Genomic DNA, 23,709 nt, shown 5'->3' with positions numbered 1-23,709 from the left:
TTGCAGAAAACATCCATTAAAGTGTAAAGTACAGTAGTCAATAACTGTGACAGGCTGGAATTTTCTTATTTTCTGGTTGAAAAATGAATGATGAAAATATATTGGCAAATTTACTATAGTTTTGGAATACTGCACCCATAATAAACTGTCATGTGCTGTATGTAGGTGCTGTTTGTTGAAACGATCTCCGCATTTACACATAGCAGAAAAAGTTTCCAACAAGCCAATATTCAACCATTTTTTCGTATTAAAAAAATATTAGACTTGTTTTGGGGGATTTTTACCTAATACAGTCAACTTTGTAGTATTTATTTTATGCTAGATTTACTACATTATCTAGACTCCATTGAATGGCAGAATTATATACAATACAGGATAGTTATTATTAAGCCTCATGCAAAAAAAATGACTGCAGTGTCTGAAAAGTCTCGCCATATCGTTTGACCAGTTTTATCAAAATTGTTAGGGGCATCATATTCACTTAAAACAATACCTTTGTCATTTAGGATGAGGCAGGATCATGTGCAGTAGAGTATGGTGGATCTGGTGGTGACATGGGAGTTAGAAGGGGCGGAGGTGGCACAATATGGCCATGTGTGGGCGGTGTGAGAGGGTAATAGGGTCCCAAAATAGGAGGGATTGGTGGTAGAGCTGGGTAAAGATGTGGTGGAAGGAGTCCTTGACGTTGAGCCAACCGCATCCTTGCAGCCATTTGTTTCTTCCACTTCGTGCGTCTGTTTTGGAACCATGTCTTTATTTGAGTTTCGGTTAGGGAGAGTGCTTGAGATAGCTCCAGCCTCTTTGACACACTGAGATACTTGTCTATCTGTTGGGAAAAAAATAAGTACCTATATTAGTGGATAGATATTTGTTTTGTCAGGGTGGGGGTTATTGTATATTATAATTCTTGGTACCCATGGACAGCTGTGAGAACTAAGTCATTGTGCAAACTGAAATGATAATGAGTTCTGTGTATGGAATCTTAGTTTGTGTTACTGTACAGTACTACAGTACCTGTATTCTTATACTGTATCAATGAATTTATCTTATATCATTTAACATTGTTTTTGTTAGATCTTGACTCCACCAGATATAACATGCCGGGCCAAAAGATGGTACATTCTCTTATTTCCGACCCTTAAATTCAGTTTCACCAACTGCAACAGCTATGCCATGTTGAAAACAGCTTTTTGCCCAGTCAGTAAAGTTAAGCAACATTAGGACTGGTTAGTACTTGGATGGGTGACCGCCTGAGAACACCAGATACTGTATTCATTTAAACTAGAAGGACCCGAATGTAAATAAGCATTTTGTGGTTTTGTCGGCTATCCTTGGTCAATTTGTCTAAATATCAATAACTGTAGGTTGCCATACGTCTGTATTTTTCCGGACATGTCCTCCATTTAGGTCTCGAAATCTTCATCCGGAAGTAATTTTTAAAATTCTTCAAAAGTCCGGAATTTCAGCTTCCATCATTTTCTCCACGGAAAAAAACATGAAACTGTAATGACGAGAGAGGGAGACTGAGAGAGAGGGGAGGTGGAAACCGTAGAGATCTCGTTCAGTTTTCGTCAGCTGATAAGTCATGTGTACGCCTGTACGGTGTTGTCAACTTAGCTGTCAAATATTTGATTGATAAGGGGGTAGAAGTTGATGATGTGAAGTGTTTTGACCAAGTTAGTAACATGAAGCAGTTTGTGGAAAATTACAAGAGTTATGAAGAATTTAGTAATCTGCCAACACATAAAAAGTGGACCAGATACTTTGAAAAATCAAAGAACATTGAATGCCACTCAGAATTGCTAAGAATTGCACAATTCTTCTTTGCTACATCATCTCACTGCAAATGTAGAAAGAGTTTTTTCACTGATGCAAAGTTAATGGACAAAGGAAAGGAACAAATTGAGTGTTGAAACAATGAAAGGCATTCTGACTGTACAGTACAACTTCCGAGAAACATCTTGCAGTGACTTCTATACCTTTCTAAAGAGCAATCAGCCAATACTGAAAAAGATCCGATCTACAGAAAAGTATGCATGGGCACATCAAGTCACACACCCAGTGGGGGGAAAAGACTGCAGCTAAGGGAATGAAGATATTCAGCCTTAAGCAAAGGTCCTTTTTTTTTTTTTTAGATTTCTATACCATGTATGTTGTATATTAGCCTACATTAAAAACACAATGCTAATATGCAAAATTAATTGTCACGGCTGCTTCAAGGTTACATAGCGCCAAAGTGTGTGCCGGGCGGGCGGAGGGAGGGGGGGATGTCTTCCGGGGTGTCCTCTGTTTTTAATGTTCAGATATGGCAACCCTACAATAACAGGCATCATCATCTTCATTAGTAGCAGTAGTAGTATTGCACTATTAAAGAATGTATATATTATCAGCCTCAGCTTATGTGCTGATCATCTGATTCTGACCCAATATTGTGGTTATCAACCATCTCCGTACTGTCAGTTTGAGTGATGGAAATTTCTCACCATCAAAACAAGTATAGTACTCTATTACAAACTCAATAATCCAATACCGTCAGTCATCTCACGGAATCTCGCCAACTTAAGGCTTTCCAGGCGTGGATGACCAACAAGTCAATCAACTTTAAAGTGGTGTCGCACTAGCATTTATTTGTGTCAAATCTCCTATTTTCGTTTATTTCCTCAAGTTGTCATCTTAAACTTTTTCTCAGTCACGATAAAGAACTAAATTTTATTAGAAACGTTTTCGCTATCTAATTTTAGTAAGTTTCTTAAGTGGTAATTTTTTTACTGGTGATCTTAAATGCAGTAGTGTTCATTTGATGTTTGTTTACATTAGAAGCGCCTGAGTTTACAATAATTAAGACGAACACGAAATGACATTAGATCTACTCCATATGTTTGAGGCAGGGTGCTCTCAGAAGAATGACAATCCTTAGGGAAATTTATTCAAGAAAATTATTTAAAAAGTGCTAGTGTGACGCCATCTTAGGGTGATAAGTACAATACATGAGTGTTCTTGCATGAAACTGTCAGAATTCGCAGCTCGTGTCAGGTAAGACTTCTCTAATTTACGTAGTTTTAGTTTATTTGTATCATCGACCCTACCCACTACAGAATACAATTTGGTGTTGGCAGTGATAAACGAGACTAGCAAGTTTTCTAATTATGTCTTAAAATAGGTTTGGTTTGTTGTAGGTCATCGGTAATGGAGACCCGAAAAGCCTCCATGAGAGATTTTTGTTCACAAGTTGGAAACACTGGGAAGGGACACAGTTTGTAGTTTGTTTTGTTTTGTTTCCGGAAATTTAGTTTGTTTTACTCCCCAGCCGAATTTGTATTGAAACGAACATAAAATAAGTACAGTAGGCGACTTGTTTAAAAAATAGGTATTAACAGGGTGTTCAAGTGTTCTTTTGGCTGGCCTTAAATCTTTTTAAAAAGTATTGTTCTTAATACATAATTTTCAACTTTTCATTTGGCTAGTCGAGAAACAGTCCAAACAATATTCTTATAAAAGGAGGTGGAGTTTTGCTTGTTTTGACACTTTTACTGAACGTCTCAACAATGAAGGGTCTAGTTGAGAGCTATACAGCACACTCCTCTTGTCACAATAAGATGTTAACTATAATATTATGGCTATTCTTATTTTTAGGGACAACTATTAATTTTTGGAGTTGAGAACCCAACGTAAGGAGGATAACCGAGACCTTTTTAAGTCACTGAAACCATGATCACTTAAGTAATCCCTTAAACAGGTCTAATCATCATGAAATACGACCATACACTGAGAAGGGCCTGGTCGAGTGAACATGTACACAAACTGTTCATAACGCTGCTTCCTTTCTTCCAGGTACCAACAAATGCTGACACTCGACATATGTGGCACCTTACATTCATGACGCAAGTGAACTGATACTTGTGGTACTCACTTTGAATTCTGCCTCAAGTCGCTCCAGCTGTTTCGCACTGTAGGCTTGACGTGGTTTGCGGTCGACCCCTGGCTTCCTGGACCTTCGACCTGTAGGCCGCGGCGCTGTAACACACATCATCAGGTATGTTATGGTTATTAAAGGAACAGGGTAACAAGTAAACAAGATATGGTAAGGCAATTTCTTTCAGATTTGTGGTACATAATTACATATTGTAATTAATCTAAATTTATAGCAAGACTACACCCTACTACCTGCGAGATGCATTAGATCAGGCAGTAAAATGAATCAGGCGTTTATTCAACTGTCGAACTTCTTTGATGTTTGGAAAGTTACGCAGTTGATTGAAAAGTAAGCATTTACGACCCATGTGAAATTCAATACATCTGTAAAGACGTTCACCCACCGACCCGTGACCATAAATGGCTAGCAGGGCTTCACATATTATATGTTAAGAATTTGCAAGCGTTTCAGAGCAATATTCTTTTAAAAAACAGGCTTACAATAACCTAGATAGTGCGATATTGGTTCGATTTTTTTTTTTTAACGTGATTGAGACTTGTTCAGATCTATTCTACTTCGATAAACTTGCATACTATGCATTGCATTGTCGGCTGGTAAGCTAATACGTGGCGAAGTGCATAAGTAGGTAACTAAATCGGTGTCACCCGTCAAAGCTAGCAGGATTTACACGAAGGTAGTTCACACACCTAGATGGTCCGTCCCTCATAACGCTCTTCAGAAGTGAGGTGCTTCCTTGTTTGGAGTACGATCATCCTGTCTGGTCTCAGAGATAGACTAGAGACTGTCAGTTGACTGAAAATGTCCAAAAAGAGACATCAGACTGGTGCCTGCACTCCGGCACTTCCAAATGTTGCGATGTTACCGAGCTTGAATTAACCAAAACTGGCGCAGGTACAGATACATTTTGGAGCCAGTACTTGCCAACAACGCCTAACGTCACTGACTGCCCAAGCGGTTAACAAGCCGATCAATGGCGAAGAGGCTGAAGTATAAAGTGCCACCACGTCCCCACAACAAAACCATCCTACGTTACCTTCGCCTACGGTGATATTACCATCCCACACCACCCTGCCATCGTTAATCACAGCACCACTACCTCCCCACCATTCCTAAACACAATTACCACCCCACCATCGCTAAACAATCAACATGACCACCCTACATCACATCACCATTACCACCCCACATCACACCACCGTCGCTAAACACACAACTATTACCTCCACTGTACCAACACATCATACTACCATCATACCTTAACACACCTCACCTACCACCACTACCACAACATAATACATCTCACCTTCCATCACCACCATCACCACAAAAACAACAATACCTGCCCCCACCACAACAACACCTGCCATAATCACCACTACCACCACACCTGCCATAATCACCACTACCACCACACCTGCCATAATCACCAACCACCACACCTGCCATAATCACCACTACCTGCCCCCACCGCAACAACACCTGCCATAATCACCACTACCACCACACCTGCCATAATCACCACTACCACCACACCTGCCATAATCACCACTACCACCACACCGCCGCCACCACAGCAACATCACCTGCCACCACCTGCCACCTTCACAAGTCACTATCTCAACAGCGTCATTAACACAGGAAACTCATATACCTGAGACGTGATAAAGTTTTGCCTCGTCACTCATTAACAGACACAGTTTAAAATTTAAGTCTCCCCTATAAAGACATAGACTTGTTTGCTTTTGTTACGTTTTCTTTCATTTCTCTAAAATTTATGAGACTTTTTTTCATATTTCCCGACAATGGAGCATAAACTTTGATAATTTGTTATAGGTGAGTAAGAATGTGTTTTGTGTATACTGTAGTGTTGATTTGTGTGTGTTTAAATACCGGTTATATTGTCATTTTTTTTTATCGTTCTCAAACTTACTAGGCATTGTTCTCACACTGTTAAAACTAATATATCGTTCATTGATGTTTATAATGTTTTTTTTTTATCGTTCATAGGTCACATTACAAAGGTTTTATTTCTTGGACTTACTGTAAATATTGCTCAGTGGAAGAGGAGGAAGGGGTGTGTGTGTGTGTGTGTCTCCAGTAAACATCACGCCGCCGGGCCGACAACTCCTAGAGCCTGGGCGTTTATAACTCTGCTCCCTCCCCGTTGACACATCATATTTGTATCCCAGTGACACCTCCCTCTTCCCCCTTCCCCTTCTACCACCTCCCACTCCCCCCTTCCCCTTCTACCACCTCCCACTCCCCCCTTCCCCCCCTTCTACCACCTCTCACTCCCCTCTCGCCCCCTTCTACCACCTCCCACTACCTACCACAATTCTCATCCCTGTACCGTCCATAACCTTACTTTCACCATTTACACCACTGCCACAACTCACACCCATGCACCCCTACCACCACCTACCACACCTCAAACGTACCCTCCCCACCACCACCTACCACCTACCACAATTCACCCTCTATGTACAGAGAACTAAGTAAACAATATTATTTTAAATTCTGTGTAACATTCAATGCCATGATATCCTGATCACCCTTTGTGACTTCTACTCTGTAATCCTTTTGTCCTACCGCTCACAGGATGAGTATGGGTGCACTATAAACTAGCAGCAGTATGTGGCAAAATTAATGAAAAATTAATTTCTCAGCATCTATCACCAACAACAATCACAGTACACACCCTAACACCACCTCTTAACCACCACAATTAACACCTCTTATAACCACAACTCTCACTATCACCACCACCACCTATCACAATTCTCACTACGAACCACCTACCACAACTCTTCACTCCTCCCACTACCACAATCCTCACTCCCATCTCCCATCCACCTACCACAACTCTTCACTCCTCCCACTACCACAATCCTCACTCCCATCTCCCATCCACCTACCACCACCTACCACAACTCTTCACTCCTCCCACTACCACAATTCTCACTCCCACCACCCACCCACCTACCACAATTCACAACCCCCTACCACCATCATCACCTTCAGTAATATACGGTACGTCCCCTTAACATCAATGGGGAATAGTAAGTAATTTGGGGTGCCATTTACTATCCCTTAAGCCAACCAGTTTAATACAGTCTTAGGTATATTTTATCTTGAGTTGGTGAGCTAAGTAGTATTTTTCCTCCTGGGTGATGTGAATTAGCTGAGGATACCTTAAACAATAGTGAATTAGCTGAGGATTAAACAATAGTGAATTAGCTGAGGATACATTAAACAATAGTAAATTAGCGGAGTATTAAACAATAGTTAATTAGCTGAGGATTAAACAATAGTAAATTAGCTGAAGGTACATTAAACAATAGTGAATTAGCTGAGGATACCTTAAACAATAGTGAATTAGCTGAGGATTAAACAATAGTGAATTAGCTGAGGATACATTAAACAATAGTACAGAGTAAAACACACACACACACACACACACACACACTGTATGGCGTCACAGTCCAGTATCAAGACTGTATACAGTATCGAAAACCCTTAAGTCAGTCACCCAAAGTCACTGAGAGTAACTTTCCTTTAACTGGTGAACGCATCGAGTTAGTATCAAGTCTCGGTGGAATTTTGAAGCCATTTTTAGCCGGGTTGTGTTTCTCGTCAGGTTATAAATGTGTTGTCATGTTTATTTGGGGGGGGGGGGGCGGGTTAGGGTTACCTGGGAATCTTTGAGAATCTGGCCCCTGTGTTATGGATTCTTCATTATAAATAAGAATATAAATACCAGAAGGTTAGATTGAATTTTTTGTTTGTTTTTGTTTTTATGTTTTTTTTTACTTATTAAAAACAAAATGGTTATACCGTAGATAAGATTACAGGTACAGCCCGGTACAGGATCCGATACTACATAAGTATCGGTAGATTTACACACACACACACGTATAGGTGATACAGTTACATGGGTGGACATTTCACCGCTCATGACAACTTTCCCAGCGGACAATTCCCGCCAGATAATTCACAGTCGGACGATTCACATTTGGGCAATTCACAGTTGCGTATTTCACAGCTGGACAATTCACAGCCGGACAATTTCCAGCCGGACAATTTCCAGCCGGACAATTTCCAGCCGGACAATTTCCCGCCGTATAATAATCCATCGCCGGACAATTCCCCGCGGACGGCGCTGACTGGCTGGCTGTGGGGTGTCGCCAGGTCGCTAATAAAACTTTTATTGACTAGTGGTAAGCGGGTGATATGGGAAAGACAACACCTTGTACATGTGTCCGCCGCCCACTTTTGCCGTCGTCCATCCCGCCCTCTACCGCTCACCCCGCCCGCACCCGCCCATCCCAACCTACCCTACCCTCAACCCCGCCCATTCTAACCTACCTCCGCTCACCACTCTCTCCAACCCACCTCCACCCATCCCCCGCCCACTTCCACCCATCCCCCGCCCACCTCAAGTCACCCCAGCACACCTCCACCCATAACAATCCACTACCTGCCATCCAGCGTGTAAGTACAGCTATACGTCACCATTGCGTCATCCATGAGAGTAGGACGAACAAAGCGTGTACTAAGGAGCGGGGCGTAATACTGTTGGGTAAACACGGGGTAGAGACCCAGGATGTGACTCATGTACTGTACCAGCATCTCGCCTTGATCACCACCAACTCCAGCTAGCTCGGTAGACCACATACAATAGTAACACCGGATAATGTTTGATTGAAATAAGCCGGGGAGACTAATCTTTACGTCATCTTTCGATATTTTGTTTCTGTGTCGTCAAAATGTTTCCCGTGCTCGAAACACTTTATGTCTACTGTATATTGTGATGTGTGTAAAGCATTGGTTGTCGTTCTTGGCCACCGTATTTGTTATCACTACAACTCGTTTCTTATTGGTGAGCAGATCAATGGGTCAATCTCTATCGTTGTGCCAGTGGATATCTGTTGTGTGTGGATACTGACAACAGAGGGGGTCAGTTTAGTAGTGCTGGACATGGTCGTCACTAAAGTCTCGGTCTATTACTTCTTTCTGCCCACTTAACACCCCCACGTGTTATTTTTCGTGTATTTGTACATAGTTGTGTCCACACTTTAATTATGCCTTGTATCATTTAAGTACGACGCCCAAGGCCGGATTTTTAGCGAGTCAGAGACGCACAAATTAAAATTTATAAACATGAGTTAGTTTATTTATTTATTTATTTGTTTATTTTGACGTCAGTATTCAAAGGGCTCGTGTATGTTTGATCTTCCCCAATTAAAAAGTTTTTGAGGAGTTGTCTAGACGAGAAACACAGCTTAGAACTTTTTTATATTGAATGATTATCTGGATGATTTCTGACTTGTACAATAGCTCTTGTGTGCTGGGTAATAAATGAATACTGTACATTATCAGGCATACTTGTGAATAGTGGAACAATTCTTCGATAAGCTCCACCAGATCAGCAACACCTGCCCGACCTGATGTGCTTCGTCCAGCCTTCTCTTGCATCAGTTTACATTAGCAAGAACAGCGAGGTGGATACATGATAAATATTAATGCTACAATTTCACCTTCACCAATATATAGTCAACACGCCAAATAGACGTTGCACATCAGATTTGATGTGAAACAGAGACAGTATTGCATCTCCACCTCTCGAGGAAGCGTTGAACACACACATCGGCGGGTACATTTAGCAAACTTATCGTAAACCTGTGCCTGAAACAAGTGATAATTGTATCTACTCAAGCACCGAGAAGTTAACCACCAGCGTGCTAAAACGGTTTATTCTGATAGATGACCAAGCAACACGCAGCCTTTGATCACCTGTCTTTTGGCCTCTTGCGACTAATGTGGCAAGTGCAGGTGTGAAGGTATGAGTGAAAGCCAGCGAGCGAGCAGCCATCAGGACGCGGTGACTATTCTGCTGCACTGACGACTGGCATTCGTGTTTTATGACGAATCTATGACTCCGGTTTAACACCCTCCTGTACACGTGATAATGGATAGCTGAACTTTCCCACAAGTGAAATATCTTATCTTGGGTAAATACACATTAAGTATTCTGTTCCATGTTTACACTAGAATTACACCCGGGGTTCACTCGATACCCACATCTGTTAAGAACCTGTAGGCACTGTATAGGAACTGAGTGTTTGTTTACGTTTTTGACCAGAGTTTGTCGCTGTTGAACTGAATTCCATTATCGATTAGAAACTGACTTTTTCCTGGACAGCATGCAGAAATAGTATTGTTGACTAGTACTGCAGCTTCACCATCTCGTTAAGTCGCTACAATTATAACATTTGATCCTCAGTTTTATATGTAATTGTATATGTAATGTATTTATTCATAAAACACAATAAACATACATGAACACCAATAACAATACTGCATTACTGAGGTACGTGTAAATAATCACATACACTATATTATATTAAAGTAAATAATAATAGAGCGTTTAGTTAAGGAAATATTTCACTATTAACTGCCCCCTTTTATGTATATACCGTAATATAATAATCTCGCTTCCGTTGTAAAAGTTCTAATAACTGGTTTAAGACACATCGTAAAGTGAAATAGATACCCAAAGCGTTGTGTGAGGTGCGTCGGGCAATAAACACGTTAAGGCTATTGGCAGATATGTAAGTCCGCCTGCTCTGTGGGCGGTGGGTCGCGGTGTCGTGTTATCGCCTCATACTCCATTACCTAAATGATAAGCTGGATAATAAACAGCTTCATTTTAACAGGCAATTGCAACCTGGAATTTATAGGCGGTGTGTAATATCCTCTCTGGGTCGGTCGGTGTAAAGGAGGATCGTTGTTGTACCAGGATAAGTGTTTTTACGTGGGTTTCAGATAGTTTCCAAGGCTGTTTTGTATTACATGATGTTCAGCTGTTTCGCCTCTTTTGTACTCTCCTGTATAGACCGCATCAAGGGGTTCTTTGGCTATGAGTGATTATTTTTCTCCAAATAGATAACGCTTTTCAAATATTGTTTTCAGGAGATTACATAGTGATTAAAAACTCTTTGATGTTTTTTTTTAATTCACTATCATTGGACGGTAATCTGCAGTAAACGCCTCAGTGAGAAAGTATATCATCGTAGTGGCTAAGTACTGTACACGGTTTTTTTTTTGTTAGATTTATTTTATTACATGAGTTTGCTTTACGTTTTTGTTATCTATATATTACTTATTGATAAAAGAAATTCACTCATCCAATAACATTCTTGAGTTACTTTAATAATAATAATAATAATAATAATAATAATAATACACTGTATGGATGTACGTATTCATTTGTAATACTAGTAGACAGTATATACCACACACACACACACACACACACACACACACACACACACACTGTATCATCAGTATAATCATACGGTACTAGGCGCTATAATTTACCATACCCTCTATAAAATTTTCTACAGCATTCGATAATTTGGTAAAAAAAAAAGGAAAAAAATAGGAGTATTTACCGTAAATTGGCGGGAGCGGAAACTGAACGTTCATACGGACCAATTTACGATCAAATATGACTTAATAAACCTTATGAACGTAATATATACGCTGTTTTACCTTAATATATAATGATAGGACAAGCATCTCCCGTTAACCGGATTTTTATGTTAAATTCGGATATTCGGTGGAGTGAGGTCCTAATAACGTTATATTATACGGGGAATTTACTGTTTTATTATCCGGGTCGACGCGGCGGATGATGTCACAGTGTTTTTTTAATTGTAGGGTGAAGTACGTGGGTTATGGGCAGGTAACCTAGGAAAAGATGGATGTTATTAGTTGTCAGGTGTGGTGCTGCTTACCTGGTGTGTGTGTGTGTGTGTGTGTGTGTGCGCCACTTACTGCTATTTTATACTATTAACTGTGTGTATGCCACTTACTGTGTGCATGCCACATCGGATCAGATGCGCATCTCAAACCTTTGGCAGACTCCGTACTCGTGTCTTCAGCTGTAGGAAGCTGAAATTACCTATAAAATTGCACATATATCGAGCAGTGGTCCTCCCCACCCTGCTATATGGCAGCGAGACATGGGTCACATACAGGAGGCACCTCAAGGCACTTGAAAACTTTCACCAACGTAGTCTACGTTCCATCCTCAGAGTTCGCTGGGAAGACAAGAGTACAAATGCCAGTATTCTCGCTGACACCAACTGTAGGAGCATCGAGGCTACCATTATCCATGAACAACTATGCTGGACTGGCCATGTTACCCGCATGGACGACAGTAGACTGCCAAAGCAGCTACTTTGCAGTCACCTAACGAATAGTAAACGTAACGCCGGCGGACAACTGAAAAGGGATAGTCTTAAGATAAACCTGAAAAGGGCCAAATCGACCCCCTCACCTGGGAGTCGATTACTCCACATCGTAACGTTTGGAGGAGCACCACACGAGAAGGTGCCAATACTTTCGACTTATCCCAACTGCATACCGAGGCAGACAAGCGCCAACGCCGGAAAGACGCTGCCGCCGTCCCTCCCGCACTAGATGTACCCCCCCACACGTGCAACATCTGTGAAGGCCCCTGCCGGTTTCGTATCGGCCTTAATAACTCATATCATTGTATCATAGATGGATGATCGCCATACTCAATTCCGAGTGGCAGCCAAGTAGTAGTAGTAGTATGCCACTTTCTGTGTGAATATGCATGGAGGTGAGGCGGGAATGGGGGCTATAGTGCGTTACACCTGCCCCCTTCGTCCTTTAAGCTGAAGGTAAATCAATTATCTAGATACCTTCCCTAACGACCTTTTAGGAGAAAAATAAAAATAAAATCCTCGTCTTTAATATAATAATTTCCTACCCAACACACCTGCCTCACTAACATTCAGATGCATTGATGTCGTCACTACCTGAGTCCGTGGAGAGTTCCCGAGGTGTAAAGTCATAAAGGTTTATGTGGTCGTGACTCTCCCGCTCTCAACACCCTGTTTGGTTCAGGACGCCAAAACCTTCCCAAGATTTCATAATCATCGGAATGACTCTTGGTTGTGTTAGGTTTGGGAAGAAGACAGAGAGACAGGCGGCATTAATAGGTCTCTTCCTTGTGGTAGGTAGGGGGGAGGGGGGTGTGGGGGGAGGTAGGTAAGACAAAATATAAGCGAGAGAAAAGGAAGAATGGGATTACGTGAAGATTAGGTAACCCAACTTATTTCACCTAATAATTAAACCGCTTAATGCTAACTTAACCTAACCTACCACTCGAGATAGACATAAGGTGTTTAATCATCGGGTAGAAATAACATAGGGAGCTTAATAATCATCTCTCAACCTGAAGACTTCATCCATTTCAGATCGTCAAGACCTCCTTCTGCGCCCCTGGCAAACTTTACAAAGCCGTAACTCTGTATAATGATGAGAGAAATGGCTCGTTATTGAACCCGTCTGAGGTCTTGATACACCCACGTATATAGACCCACTTGTGATGCTTATAATCCTTAGGTGTGTGCTGCAATAGTGTGTTTATCTTCCTTACGGGTAGATAGACTGATAAAAGGACATTACTGGAAATAAACATTTGATGTATACTGTACCTGCACTGTCTAGGTATACATTGTTTATATACCTGCACTGTCTAGGTATACATTGTGTATATACCTGCACTGTCTAGGTATACATTGTGTATATACCTGCACTGTCTAGGTATACAGTGTTTATATACCTGTACTGTCTAGGTAAAGAGTGGACAATAACAGACCGAGGTTACTGTTGTCAGCGAGGGTGGCAACAAACAACAAAAAGTATGAGTGTTGTCAGCGCTCCGTGTCAGCCGCGTTACCCTGTCAGCACCATTCCATTATTCCCAATTTACGCAGCGTTAAGTTCCCGTACTTGTGCTCCACCACCCGTTAATTAGCCAACCGGTCATTAACACGTGACGTCACCGGTAATTAGCACGAGCCAGGGAACAAGGACCTGAAGTTACGGTCGAATCTTGGTGCGATATCGACTCCATTTTGGCCATTAAATACATCAGGACTCCAGCCTTTAACTCCCCCTTCCACCCCCAGCTACCGGTCCCCCCCCCCACCTCCCTCCAGCCCGTTGTCCCCCTAATATTAACAAAATCAAACCTAAACTAACCTCAGTCGGGCCATTTATTCCCATATAATTGAGTGTCCGTCGGGTAGAGAAGATGAGGGAACTCCGGTGTACTGTAGTGTGTCGGATCGGAAGCCTGTTAGGGGCTGTACAGTACTCAGTGTATATATTTTGTATGACTGTAGCGCACTAGTTTTCGTAGCTACAGAGAGATATTGGGCCAGTATACATCAATAATATACATAATAATGAAGGCGTGAGAGATGAGATGAGATGAGGTGAGATGAGATTTAGTTCCAGTCAAGGTTTAACTGGATACACAAACTTCACGTGTTTCTGTTTCGGTGTCACCCCACTCGTCTATCGTCTGGCCGCTAATATACGTGTTACTTGTATCTCTGTTGGTGTGGAGTTGTGGGTGCTGTCTTATGCCCCGTCAATGAAGGTCCAGGAGTTGTGATTGTCTTTTTTTTTACCTTGTCCTTATGGTCTGTCTGTCAATGTATTTTTTTTTAATTCCTTGATTTTTAGGAATATTTATAATTGATGGTGAATAGTGAATATTGACGACCTTTAGCTCTACACTCTACAGCTCCCAGTTTCACTATAATGACTACAAATATTTCTATGAACGCCGAACTTTAATCTCTACTATAATTAATATTATCTATTTCTGATATAGTTATCTGAGAATTCGGCAATAATTTGTTATCTTGATTATATCTGAAATCGGCCTGTCCCATCGATTGACTGAAATCGATTTTTACTTTTTTGTTGATAAATATTTTTCCCAGGGTGGCTAGGACCTAACGTCCGCTCACCGCACCCTATATCCACACTACGGAATCCTTGACCCACGCTTCTCAGGGTAAAAATAATATAATGTTTAGGAATTAAGAGAGTTAACAAGATGTACATATAATATTAACCTCTGGCTTAATGCAGAAACTAACAGAATGGATACAGCCTTATTCACTGCGTCTGTACACACAAAGTTGTGGAGGGCGCGGCATAACGCATACTGTAGGTGTCGCCGTTTGGGATGAAAGGAAGACGTCGGACCCTTGAGGAAAATTTCACTTTGAACTTGACATTACTTTTAGCATATGAAATTGATGAAGAAATCCAGAAACAATTATTACTGCTTTTATAAATTAGTTGTGCGTGCGGGGGTCAGTTGTGTTACCCCTTCACTACAGAGACGTCACTTTTATTATTTTATTTGTATAACACCAGACGATTTTATTCAGCACAGAAGGGGATCCCGTACACGAGTGGTTAAAGACAGCTGCCTAGATATACCTTCTTCATGATTGTGTTCAGTGACCAATTTATTATTAAGCTGAACTAACTTAATACAACGTAATGCACATTGAAGTAACTCGTTGATAGTATTAGGTCCGTTAATTCTGTTTTATACTGTCAAGATTTGTAGGAGTGATTAATTAACACTTATGACTGGTGTTTAAAGGCTGTTAAATGAAGTTATTCTGAGATTATCATTTGGATCCTTTCATAAACTAAATGTGGAATTAACGTTTAGATGAAATTACTGACTTTACCAACAAATCGCACGCTAAGAAAATCCAAAGTTTCCAGTTGTGGCCAAAGTTTACACGTAAGCAGCAAACAGTTCATGCGCTCTTACAAAATATCAAGAAAAATACAGTTCGTAGTTATGTTGGTCCACACACACACACACGGCGGTCTATATACATCGTGTGCATCTTTTAGCTCTGAAGCGGTTCATATATACTAGCGGTGGTGCAGATATTTTTAATTAATTTTTCTTGTAATTGATAAGTACTAAATGTTATATCAACGTAGTGATCTTAATTTGTTTCCTTAGCAAATCGTTTTAAGAGTGTTTAGCCGCCGTTATCACTATGGTAACTCGTAGTGGTCCAGGTAGCTTCTTGATACGAGTGAAAGAAAGAACGAGTTATGAATGAATATCAGCGTGTCTGTCCATGGCGGTTCTATAAGCATGTAACAATATACAGACCCCAGCGCCGCCTGCCAGTTCTTCAGAGGTAAACTTATACTTAATATTATTGGTTATTTACAAACTCTTTCATTTATTGTTTATGCCCTCATTTGGTGCATTTCTGTGGGGGACTTTTAGGATATTGGAAACCCTTACAGCACTCCCAGTCCAGCTCAAAATTACACTCGGCACCTAAATATTACAGCGTTTGTGTTTACTACTTTACATGCGCCGTTGCTCTCGGGTGATATCCTTACATGAACAAAACCTCCGCCCGCAATTTACACTGACTATTACACTGGTTAATTTATGTGTTGTTATTTCCCGACAGCGATAACACAACCAAAAAAGACGGGGCTCAGTGACTTTGCCAACCTTACGAGAATATATTTCACACCACTTCACGCCATATTACTGGGAATCTATTTCATTTGTAGTGGTTTATATTTCCATTCATATTAACACACGACTCTTAATTTATACCACCAGTAACAGCTGTACCCGCCATGAATTTAGTATCGTGTGTGAATATTGACAGATCATTCAAAATTTTCTCCATACTATTTTTTTTTACCATTGCTCGTTATGAAAATCTTCTAAAACTATTGATACTTTTATATGTATTTGTTTTTCGACTTTGAAGGTTTTAAATACAATTCATATCGATTTAATTTTGAAGTTTTTAAAGACAGTTGTTTTAATCCCATCCTGACATTATTTTATCTTATATTTCTGTTACTTATTTGATATCCAAGTATTCCTATTACAAGACTCAGAAAGATGTTTCACTCTTAACTCTTACTTTCTGTTAACTTGTGTATCTATGTATCTAGAGTAACGCGTAGTAATACATTATAACATCAATAACATCAACTAGTACCGGAATTTAGTGTAGAATTCTGTCTCTTTTTAGCGAGTTTTTGTACCAGGATGTTGTGAGCTCGTAGGCGACATATACTGTAATACCTACCTACCTACCTACCTACCTACCTACCTACCTACCTACCTACCTACCTACCTATCTAACCTAACCTAACCTGCCTTACTGAAGAGGGAGAGGAAGGATTGCCTCACACGTTACCCAAACATATAAACAAGTTACAAATGTATATCCCCCTTGACCTCAACTCCTCTTAAGGTTTATAACACGTGGTGGGTAAAATTTGTTTGAGAAGTAGAGAATGATGACTTTATATTTTAAGTGAGAAGGAATGAGAAAGTTGAAGACTCGTTAATTTCCATAAAAAAATAATTCAAGTAGTTTCAGTAAGTTGTATGTGTGTTTACATTACGGAATTAAACTACTCCAGTAATACATCATAACACCAATATCAATTTAATGGTTTGTGTGTTGTACAGTACATTATTATTCAGTTTAAACAACGAGGTTTCGATTACAGCTATTGGTAGGAATGAGTAAAAACAATGTGTCTTATATTTATATATAAGAGTTTTTGCTTGAGTTATTTAGTTTAAGATCAGGTCAGTTCGTGAGGTATCTTGAGAGTATAGCTACACTTATTAATAATAGCAACAGTTGATTATTATTTATACTGGTATGTGAACCATCTCCTTCTTATGTTTACTCCACAACTGAGAAACAATCTTTTACAAAACTTACATATGGACGAGTGACTGTATTTTACATATGGACGAGTGACTGTATTTTACATATGGACGAGTGTTTTTCCTGTAAACAGAAGGTCTTTTTCACGGTTTGGCTGAAAACGAGAATTTGTGTTTGCATAATGTACATGTAAAAGAGAGAAAATATGTACATTTTACATGTAAATAAAAGTGTTGGGAATTTTACGTGTAAACAAAAACTTGTACATTTTACATGCCAATATGAGGCGGTATTTGCACATTTCACATGTAAATGAGACACAAGTTTACACTCTTACATATAAACCAAAACGCTTTACGTATTTTGTCTGTAAAAAAAGAAGTATCTTTTACACATTTTTACCTGTTAATGTAAGACCTAAAAATGAAAAATATTTATTTTAGCTTATTTTTCCTGATAAACATTTCCTTCATAATTTATACAATATGTAAACGATCCTTTGATTATTTACATATATTTTACCCGTAAAAATGGGGTATTTCTTGTTGGTTTACATAATATAAATTTCTTTATGGTAATATAGAGAAATTCATTTACACAATTTTACCTGTAAGTGATTAAAGGAGTTTACCTGTTACTGAAAAACGGTCATTTACAAAGTTCGTGACCATACATAGTGAACTGATTTCTAGACTTTTGTAAATGAATCTTCTTCATCATCCTATATAACATGATATTTACGTCATTTACTTATACCTAGAATATTTGTTTATCCTTTTTTACAAGTTTATTAATACCTGGAAGTCTTTTACACATTTACAAATAACAGGAGGACTTCTACCTCTATACCTTTATACCTGTAAATTAGATGTGTGTTTTACATATCTTTGGGTAATTACTGAGGACTCAAAACACCCCCCCTCCCCTCCCCTACCCCCTGGTGTTGGTGTTGCCACAGAGAAGTATCTAAGAGGTCATAAGTGGTGATTAACAGAGAAGTATCTAAGAGGTCATAAGTGGTGATTAACAGAGAAGTATCTAAGAGGTCATAAGTGGTGATTAACAGAGAAGTATCTAAGAGGTCATAAGTGGTGATTAACAGAGAAGTATCTAAGAGGTCATAAGTGGTGATTATTGTTATCTCCCCAGGTAGAGTTACTTAGCCGTAGTTAGGATTAATACTTAAATTGAGTGTGTGTGTGTGTGTGTGTGTGTGTGTGTGTGTGTGTGTGTGTGTGTGTGTGTGTGTGTGTGTGTGTGTGTGTGTTAGCTATTCTGATTCATGTATGTATTTAACCCTGTGACTGGAAGATGTATTTATGTGAGTACATCTTATGTGTATTTTCATTTTGGGTGATGATGTGCACTTGTTTCTCAGGTGTTGTGATGTGAGGTTGTGTTCTTATGTTTTGTTTTACAGTTTAGGTGTTTCAGTGGACTTGTGTTGGTGTTAGATCATGTTGTTCGTGAGTTGTATTGGACAACTAAAGTCCTGTCCTTCGTATGTTGTGTTAAGGTATAGTCATAGCTGTTTCGGTGTTATGTTGGTGCTGTACTGTAATTGACAGCTCTTGTGTTCTCTGTGACGGCCGGGTGAATGCAGTGCTCGCCTCCTATCTCAAGAGTCGCTGGTTCGCGTCCGGGGCACAGTGCTGTACAGTGCCGGCCTTACTGGGTCCTAGTGTGTCGAAGCTTAGGCCTGTGCGACACATTTGTATATTGTTGTGTCGTGGGAGTGTTATGTTCGCTTTAACCAGAACAATACCCGTCTCGTGCAGTGAAGGTGTTGCACTGTACAATTACTGTAGTAGGAAGATGTCATATTGTACCTAAGTTGTGCTGCACCAATTTTGTGATGTACAAGTGTTGCACAGGTGTGGAATTGTGTACGTGTTGTACAGCACAAATGATATGGTATACTGTGTTGGGTTATAAACGTGTTGTGGACAGGTGTTGTGTACATCATATAACAACAAGTGTCCCGCTGACGTGTGTTTACCTTGTAGACCGAACATGGGCTTGAAGGCGGCCACCCAGGGGGGATACCATAGAGGAGGGAGGTGGGCGGCGGGGTTCCCTAGGTGGCCACCCAGCGCCCCAGCACCCAGCCCCGTCATGCCTTCCACACCCTCTAGCTCCGGGCGGAGGTGTAGGGGCGTGGGGCGGACGAAAGCTGACGGGTGGTGAACATCTATTCCGTGTGGGCGGAGGTCGTCGGCGCTCACATCATCACTGACGCCAACACCGGGTTCACTGCCGTCTTCGTCGTCGCCGGAGGCTGCCTCGTCCACGTCCTCGTCCATAAGGGCGTCCTCGTGGGCGGAGGTGAAGGAGGCGTCGTGGGGCTGCAGGTGGCCGCTGGAGGTGTGTGTAGGCGGCTCCTCACTCCCCTCCCCCATGTACATAGAGTATGTGGGTGTGGTGGGACGTTGTGGAGATCTGGTATGTGCGTGTGTGGGCGTGGTAGGCCGGGCGTGTGTATAAGTGGGTGTGGAGGGTCTTCCGTGTATATAGGTGGGCGTTGTGGGTCTCCCGTGTGAATAGGTGGGCGTGGTAGGTCTCTCGTGTGTGTAGGTGGGCGTGGTGGGTCTGCCATGTGTGTAGGTGGGCGTAGAAGGCCTGCCGTGGTTGTAAGTGGGCGTGGATGGTCTACCATGTGTGTAGGTGGGCGTGGTGGAGCCCCTCTTGGTGTAGGTGGGGATGGAGGAGGCGGAGTGGAGGTGGGGGTAGGGTGGAGGGGCCGGGCTGTTGGTGTCTTGGTGGAGCCGCTGGGAGGTGTCCAGGCCCAGGATGGAGCTGATGGAGAAGTGTGGGCGGCTTGTGTTACCCGAGCTGCCTCCCACGCCCACGCCTTCCCTAGCCTCGGGCGGGGGCGGCGGAGAGGCAGGCGGACACTCACACTCCCGGGAACCGTCTGGGTAGGACGCGCGACCTTCCGCTGACATCATTAACACAAAAATTGACCTTCGCTTCAAACTCAGTTTTTTGATGTTATCAATATTTATTTTATGTAACCCATTGTATTTTTCATGTTTCATGAGCATTTAACTGTTCTAAGACACAAAATCATTTTGCTTGCGTGTTTTTGAAATGCCGTTCGTGTACTCAACTTTTGAAAAAAAGGAAATTTAGTCACAGTTCTTGGTTCGTTTTCACCTAAGCCAGAGTGTTCATTCTGGTACATATATAATAGATTTTCTGTTTTTGTTGTTATATGACAGGTTTATTTTTCTTAATTTCATAATGGGAAGAGTAGATAACACTACCAGTGCCACCCGCGTTATCACGCACGGTTCGTGTTGACAAGTTACTAACCTTAACTGAATCAGATTCTTACACGATTCACAAATGTCTGATAAATTTAGTTACTCTTGTCTTGAGCCAGTTACAAATAGGTTGTCACCACCAGAGCACCACCACAGCCTCAGCAGCCACCGACAAGTGTGAATGCAAAGGTGAGACGGATTTATCTGGAGGAGGGGGGCGGGGCCGTGAGAGCGAGGGGGCGGAGCCAAACCAGGGCTGGGGCGGTGCCACACACACAGTGGGAGGGGCTTATCAGTTAGCTCCTCCCTCCTGGCCTCGTGAAATGTTAATTGAGATATACGTTTATTCCTGTTATTATTTTGATTATTATGTTAATTTGAAAATAGCAAGAGAATAATCGCCTTTGTTGTCGGAAATTTGCATATTAGATTAATTTTACAATTTAAAGGGATTCATATAACAGAGAAAATCACAATGGAAATTATAAACTAAAAGTGTTATAAATCTATCATCTGCTCTGGTCATGTCCTCATAGAAAGTTCATTAAAGATGAGTAAGAGATTTATCAAATGTAATTCCTCACCTGGCAACATTAATATCAAAGTGAGAGCCATAAGCTATTAATCTGAACCAGTCATTACTCTGCTTAACGATGATAAACGGTGATTCATAACAGTTTGGGAGCAACCGTACCTTAACGCTTTATCATGCCTCGGCGTCCAGTGGTGGTTACTTCATTATGTTGCGTCTGGTTGGTTTAGTAATATACATATACAGTATTTATATTACACACACATATATATACATAAAACATATGATTACGTACACTTACACATGTACACATCAAAACTAGTATGCTTACTTGGTGTTATCAGCAAACAGTGATCATGAGGTAATTTAAAAGCACACACACACACACATACACACACACACACACACACACACACACACACACACACACACACACACACTAGACTGTCATAGTTAACTCCCCTAATGCAGTGTCCTTCAAAAGTAATACTTCTTTAATGTTATAATTCCCTTAAAGGCAATTACCCTAATATTACAACTCTTTTAAATGTAACAACTCCATTTAATATAGTAATTCCATTGGATACATTTAATACAATTACTTCCTTTAATGCACAAATATTGCAAATCGGGATATATATTGTAAAACACGGCGTATATTGCAAACAAAGGGTTGTATTGCAGAAGTGTTGCTAGTTTTGATGTTCTATTAACCGGGAAAAAAAGTAATTTATTTATATTTCCGATCATTTATATAGTAATTTACCACTGATGACGAGAGAATAATCACAACTTATAGTACAGGTAATTAACTCAACCACCTGTGTGTATAATTACCTGTAGTCCAGCACCACTAACGACTAAGATCATTGCTGCTGCTGTATGACTGTGACAGATACTTCCTCGTACTGAAGTGTTACTCGAGGTTGGTGGTAGTGGTGAGTCTATACTGGTGAACTGATATATCCTCTCTATTAGTTTAAGACCAGGTAGACCTTTTGTGTTGTTTAGTGGAATATATATGTGGGTTTTTGTCGTCTCTGTCACAGTAGTTTTTAAAGCCAGTGTATTTTCTTTCATGAGGAGGAGACTATCTTACTCTTTGACTTGCTGACTGACTTACTTTTCCGGTTTTATAGATAATGTTATTTGTTTTCTCAAAGACTTAAGAGTTTTACCAAATATATGATTCACAGGGAAGAAAATTCACCTTTTTTTTACTATATTGTTGTTTAGAAATAATGTCTTATCCACACAATCCATTTTCACTTTGTTTTATGCTTACCTTTTAATCCGCTTTCAGGTGGTAAACTCATTTTTGCTCAACGACATAACACACTGGGTGAAAAATGACAAACTCCTGTGAAAAATTAGTCTTTATTTTATATCTGAGAATATCTTTGTAATCACTCAAACCTATCTTCATGAATTTTTGCGTCCTGATGTATTTTTATGGGTCGATGTACAGAGTAAAAACCATTTTGCTCTATGACATGCCATTTTTTTAAATAACTTTTATAATGAAAACGGTGTTCCTTGGCTGACGGGTTTTGGAGGGAGACAAATTGTATATGTTTGGGAATGGAATATTTTTTATATTTGTTTTTTGTCTTTTTTAATATTTGTATTTTGAAGTGTTTAAGACATTGCATTATAAGAGATTCTGATACGTTAATATCTCCTATTGTTTAAGCTGACAGCACAGTTAAAGCTTCATGTACTGTAGTATACTAAGCTTACAATAGTAATAACATAACCCTCAACAATAACAACTTAAAATACAGCAATATATTTTATTCGATCTTTTAACACAACAAAATCTGATTCAGGCTTATAAAAAAATGTGCTTCAAGCTTATAACACAAAATCTGATTAAAGCTTATAACAAAATCTGATTCAAGCATATAACACCAAATCTGATTCAAGCTTATAACACATCAAAATCCCAGCACAATTAAAAACTGCCTTCAGATTACAGTACTTTATTTTAACATACAAAATAACTACACACACACTGAGGATACGCACACACACACACACACACACACACACACACACACACACACACACACACACACACACACACACACACACACACACACACACACACACACACACACACAAACACACACACACACACACACACACACACACACACACAGCAAATGAATGAACCAAGATAAACCAATGGTGCTTTTCTCGTGTGGTAAAAGGGTAAAACAGGAGCGAGCAAAGGTCTTGGCCTCTCTTAACCCAGGTCGTTAAAACTTTGGGTAAATGTTGCGTGTAATCAAAGAACATGGTAACGACCTCAACTCACGTCCAGCTTCTTCCTCTGCTGATTGGCGGAAAACTTAAAGTATCTGAACTGTGATTGGTGGA

General features: G+C 40.5%; 1 protein-coding gene across 1 annotated transcript; it reads right to left on the bottom strand.

Annotated features, from left to right (window-relative positions):
* On the bottom strand, nucleotides 1-19,928 carry LOC121863902 (homeobox protein MSX-3-like). Its single transcript, XM_042362815.1, has 3 exons — nucleotides 19,529-19,928; nucleotides 3,911-4,014; nucleotides 1-826 (listed from the first exon to the last, which is right to left on the bottom strand). The coding sequence occupies exons 1-3, from the start codon at nucleotides 19,926-19,928 to the stop codon at nucleotides 503-505; spliced, it is 828 nt and encodes a 275-aa protein (XP_042218749.1). The 3' UTR covers nucleotides 1-502.
* Between the last annotated feature and the right edge of the window lie 3,781 nt (nucleotides 19,929-23,709).

This window comes from Homarus americanus, unplaced genomic scaffold, assembly GCF_018991925.1.
Source record: "Homarus americanus isolate GMGI-L3 unplaced genomic scaffold, GMGI_Hamer_2.0 scaffold48354, whole genome shotgun sequence".
NCBI lineage: Eukaryota > Metazoa > Arthropoda > Malacostraca > Decapoda > Nephropidae > Homarus > Homarus americanus.
The sequence above is the reverse complement of the archived record's forward strand: the minus strand, read 5'-3'. Positions and strand labels throughout refer to the sequence as shown.

Coding starts and splice junctions, on each gene's coding strand:
- LOC121863902 (XM_042362815.1), bottom strand. CDS start 19,928: ATGGGGGAGGGGAGTGAGGAGCCGCCTACACACACCTCCAGCGGCCAC. Junction 4,015..19,528: donor GCCCATGTTCGGTCTACAAG/GTAAACACACGT, acceptor TGTGTGTTACAG/CGCCGCGGCCTACAGGTCGA. Junction 827..3,910: donor GACTTGAGGCAGAATTCAAA/GTGAGTACCACA, acceptor TTTTCCCAACAG/ATAGACAAGTATCTCAGTGT.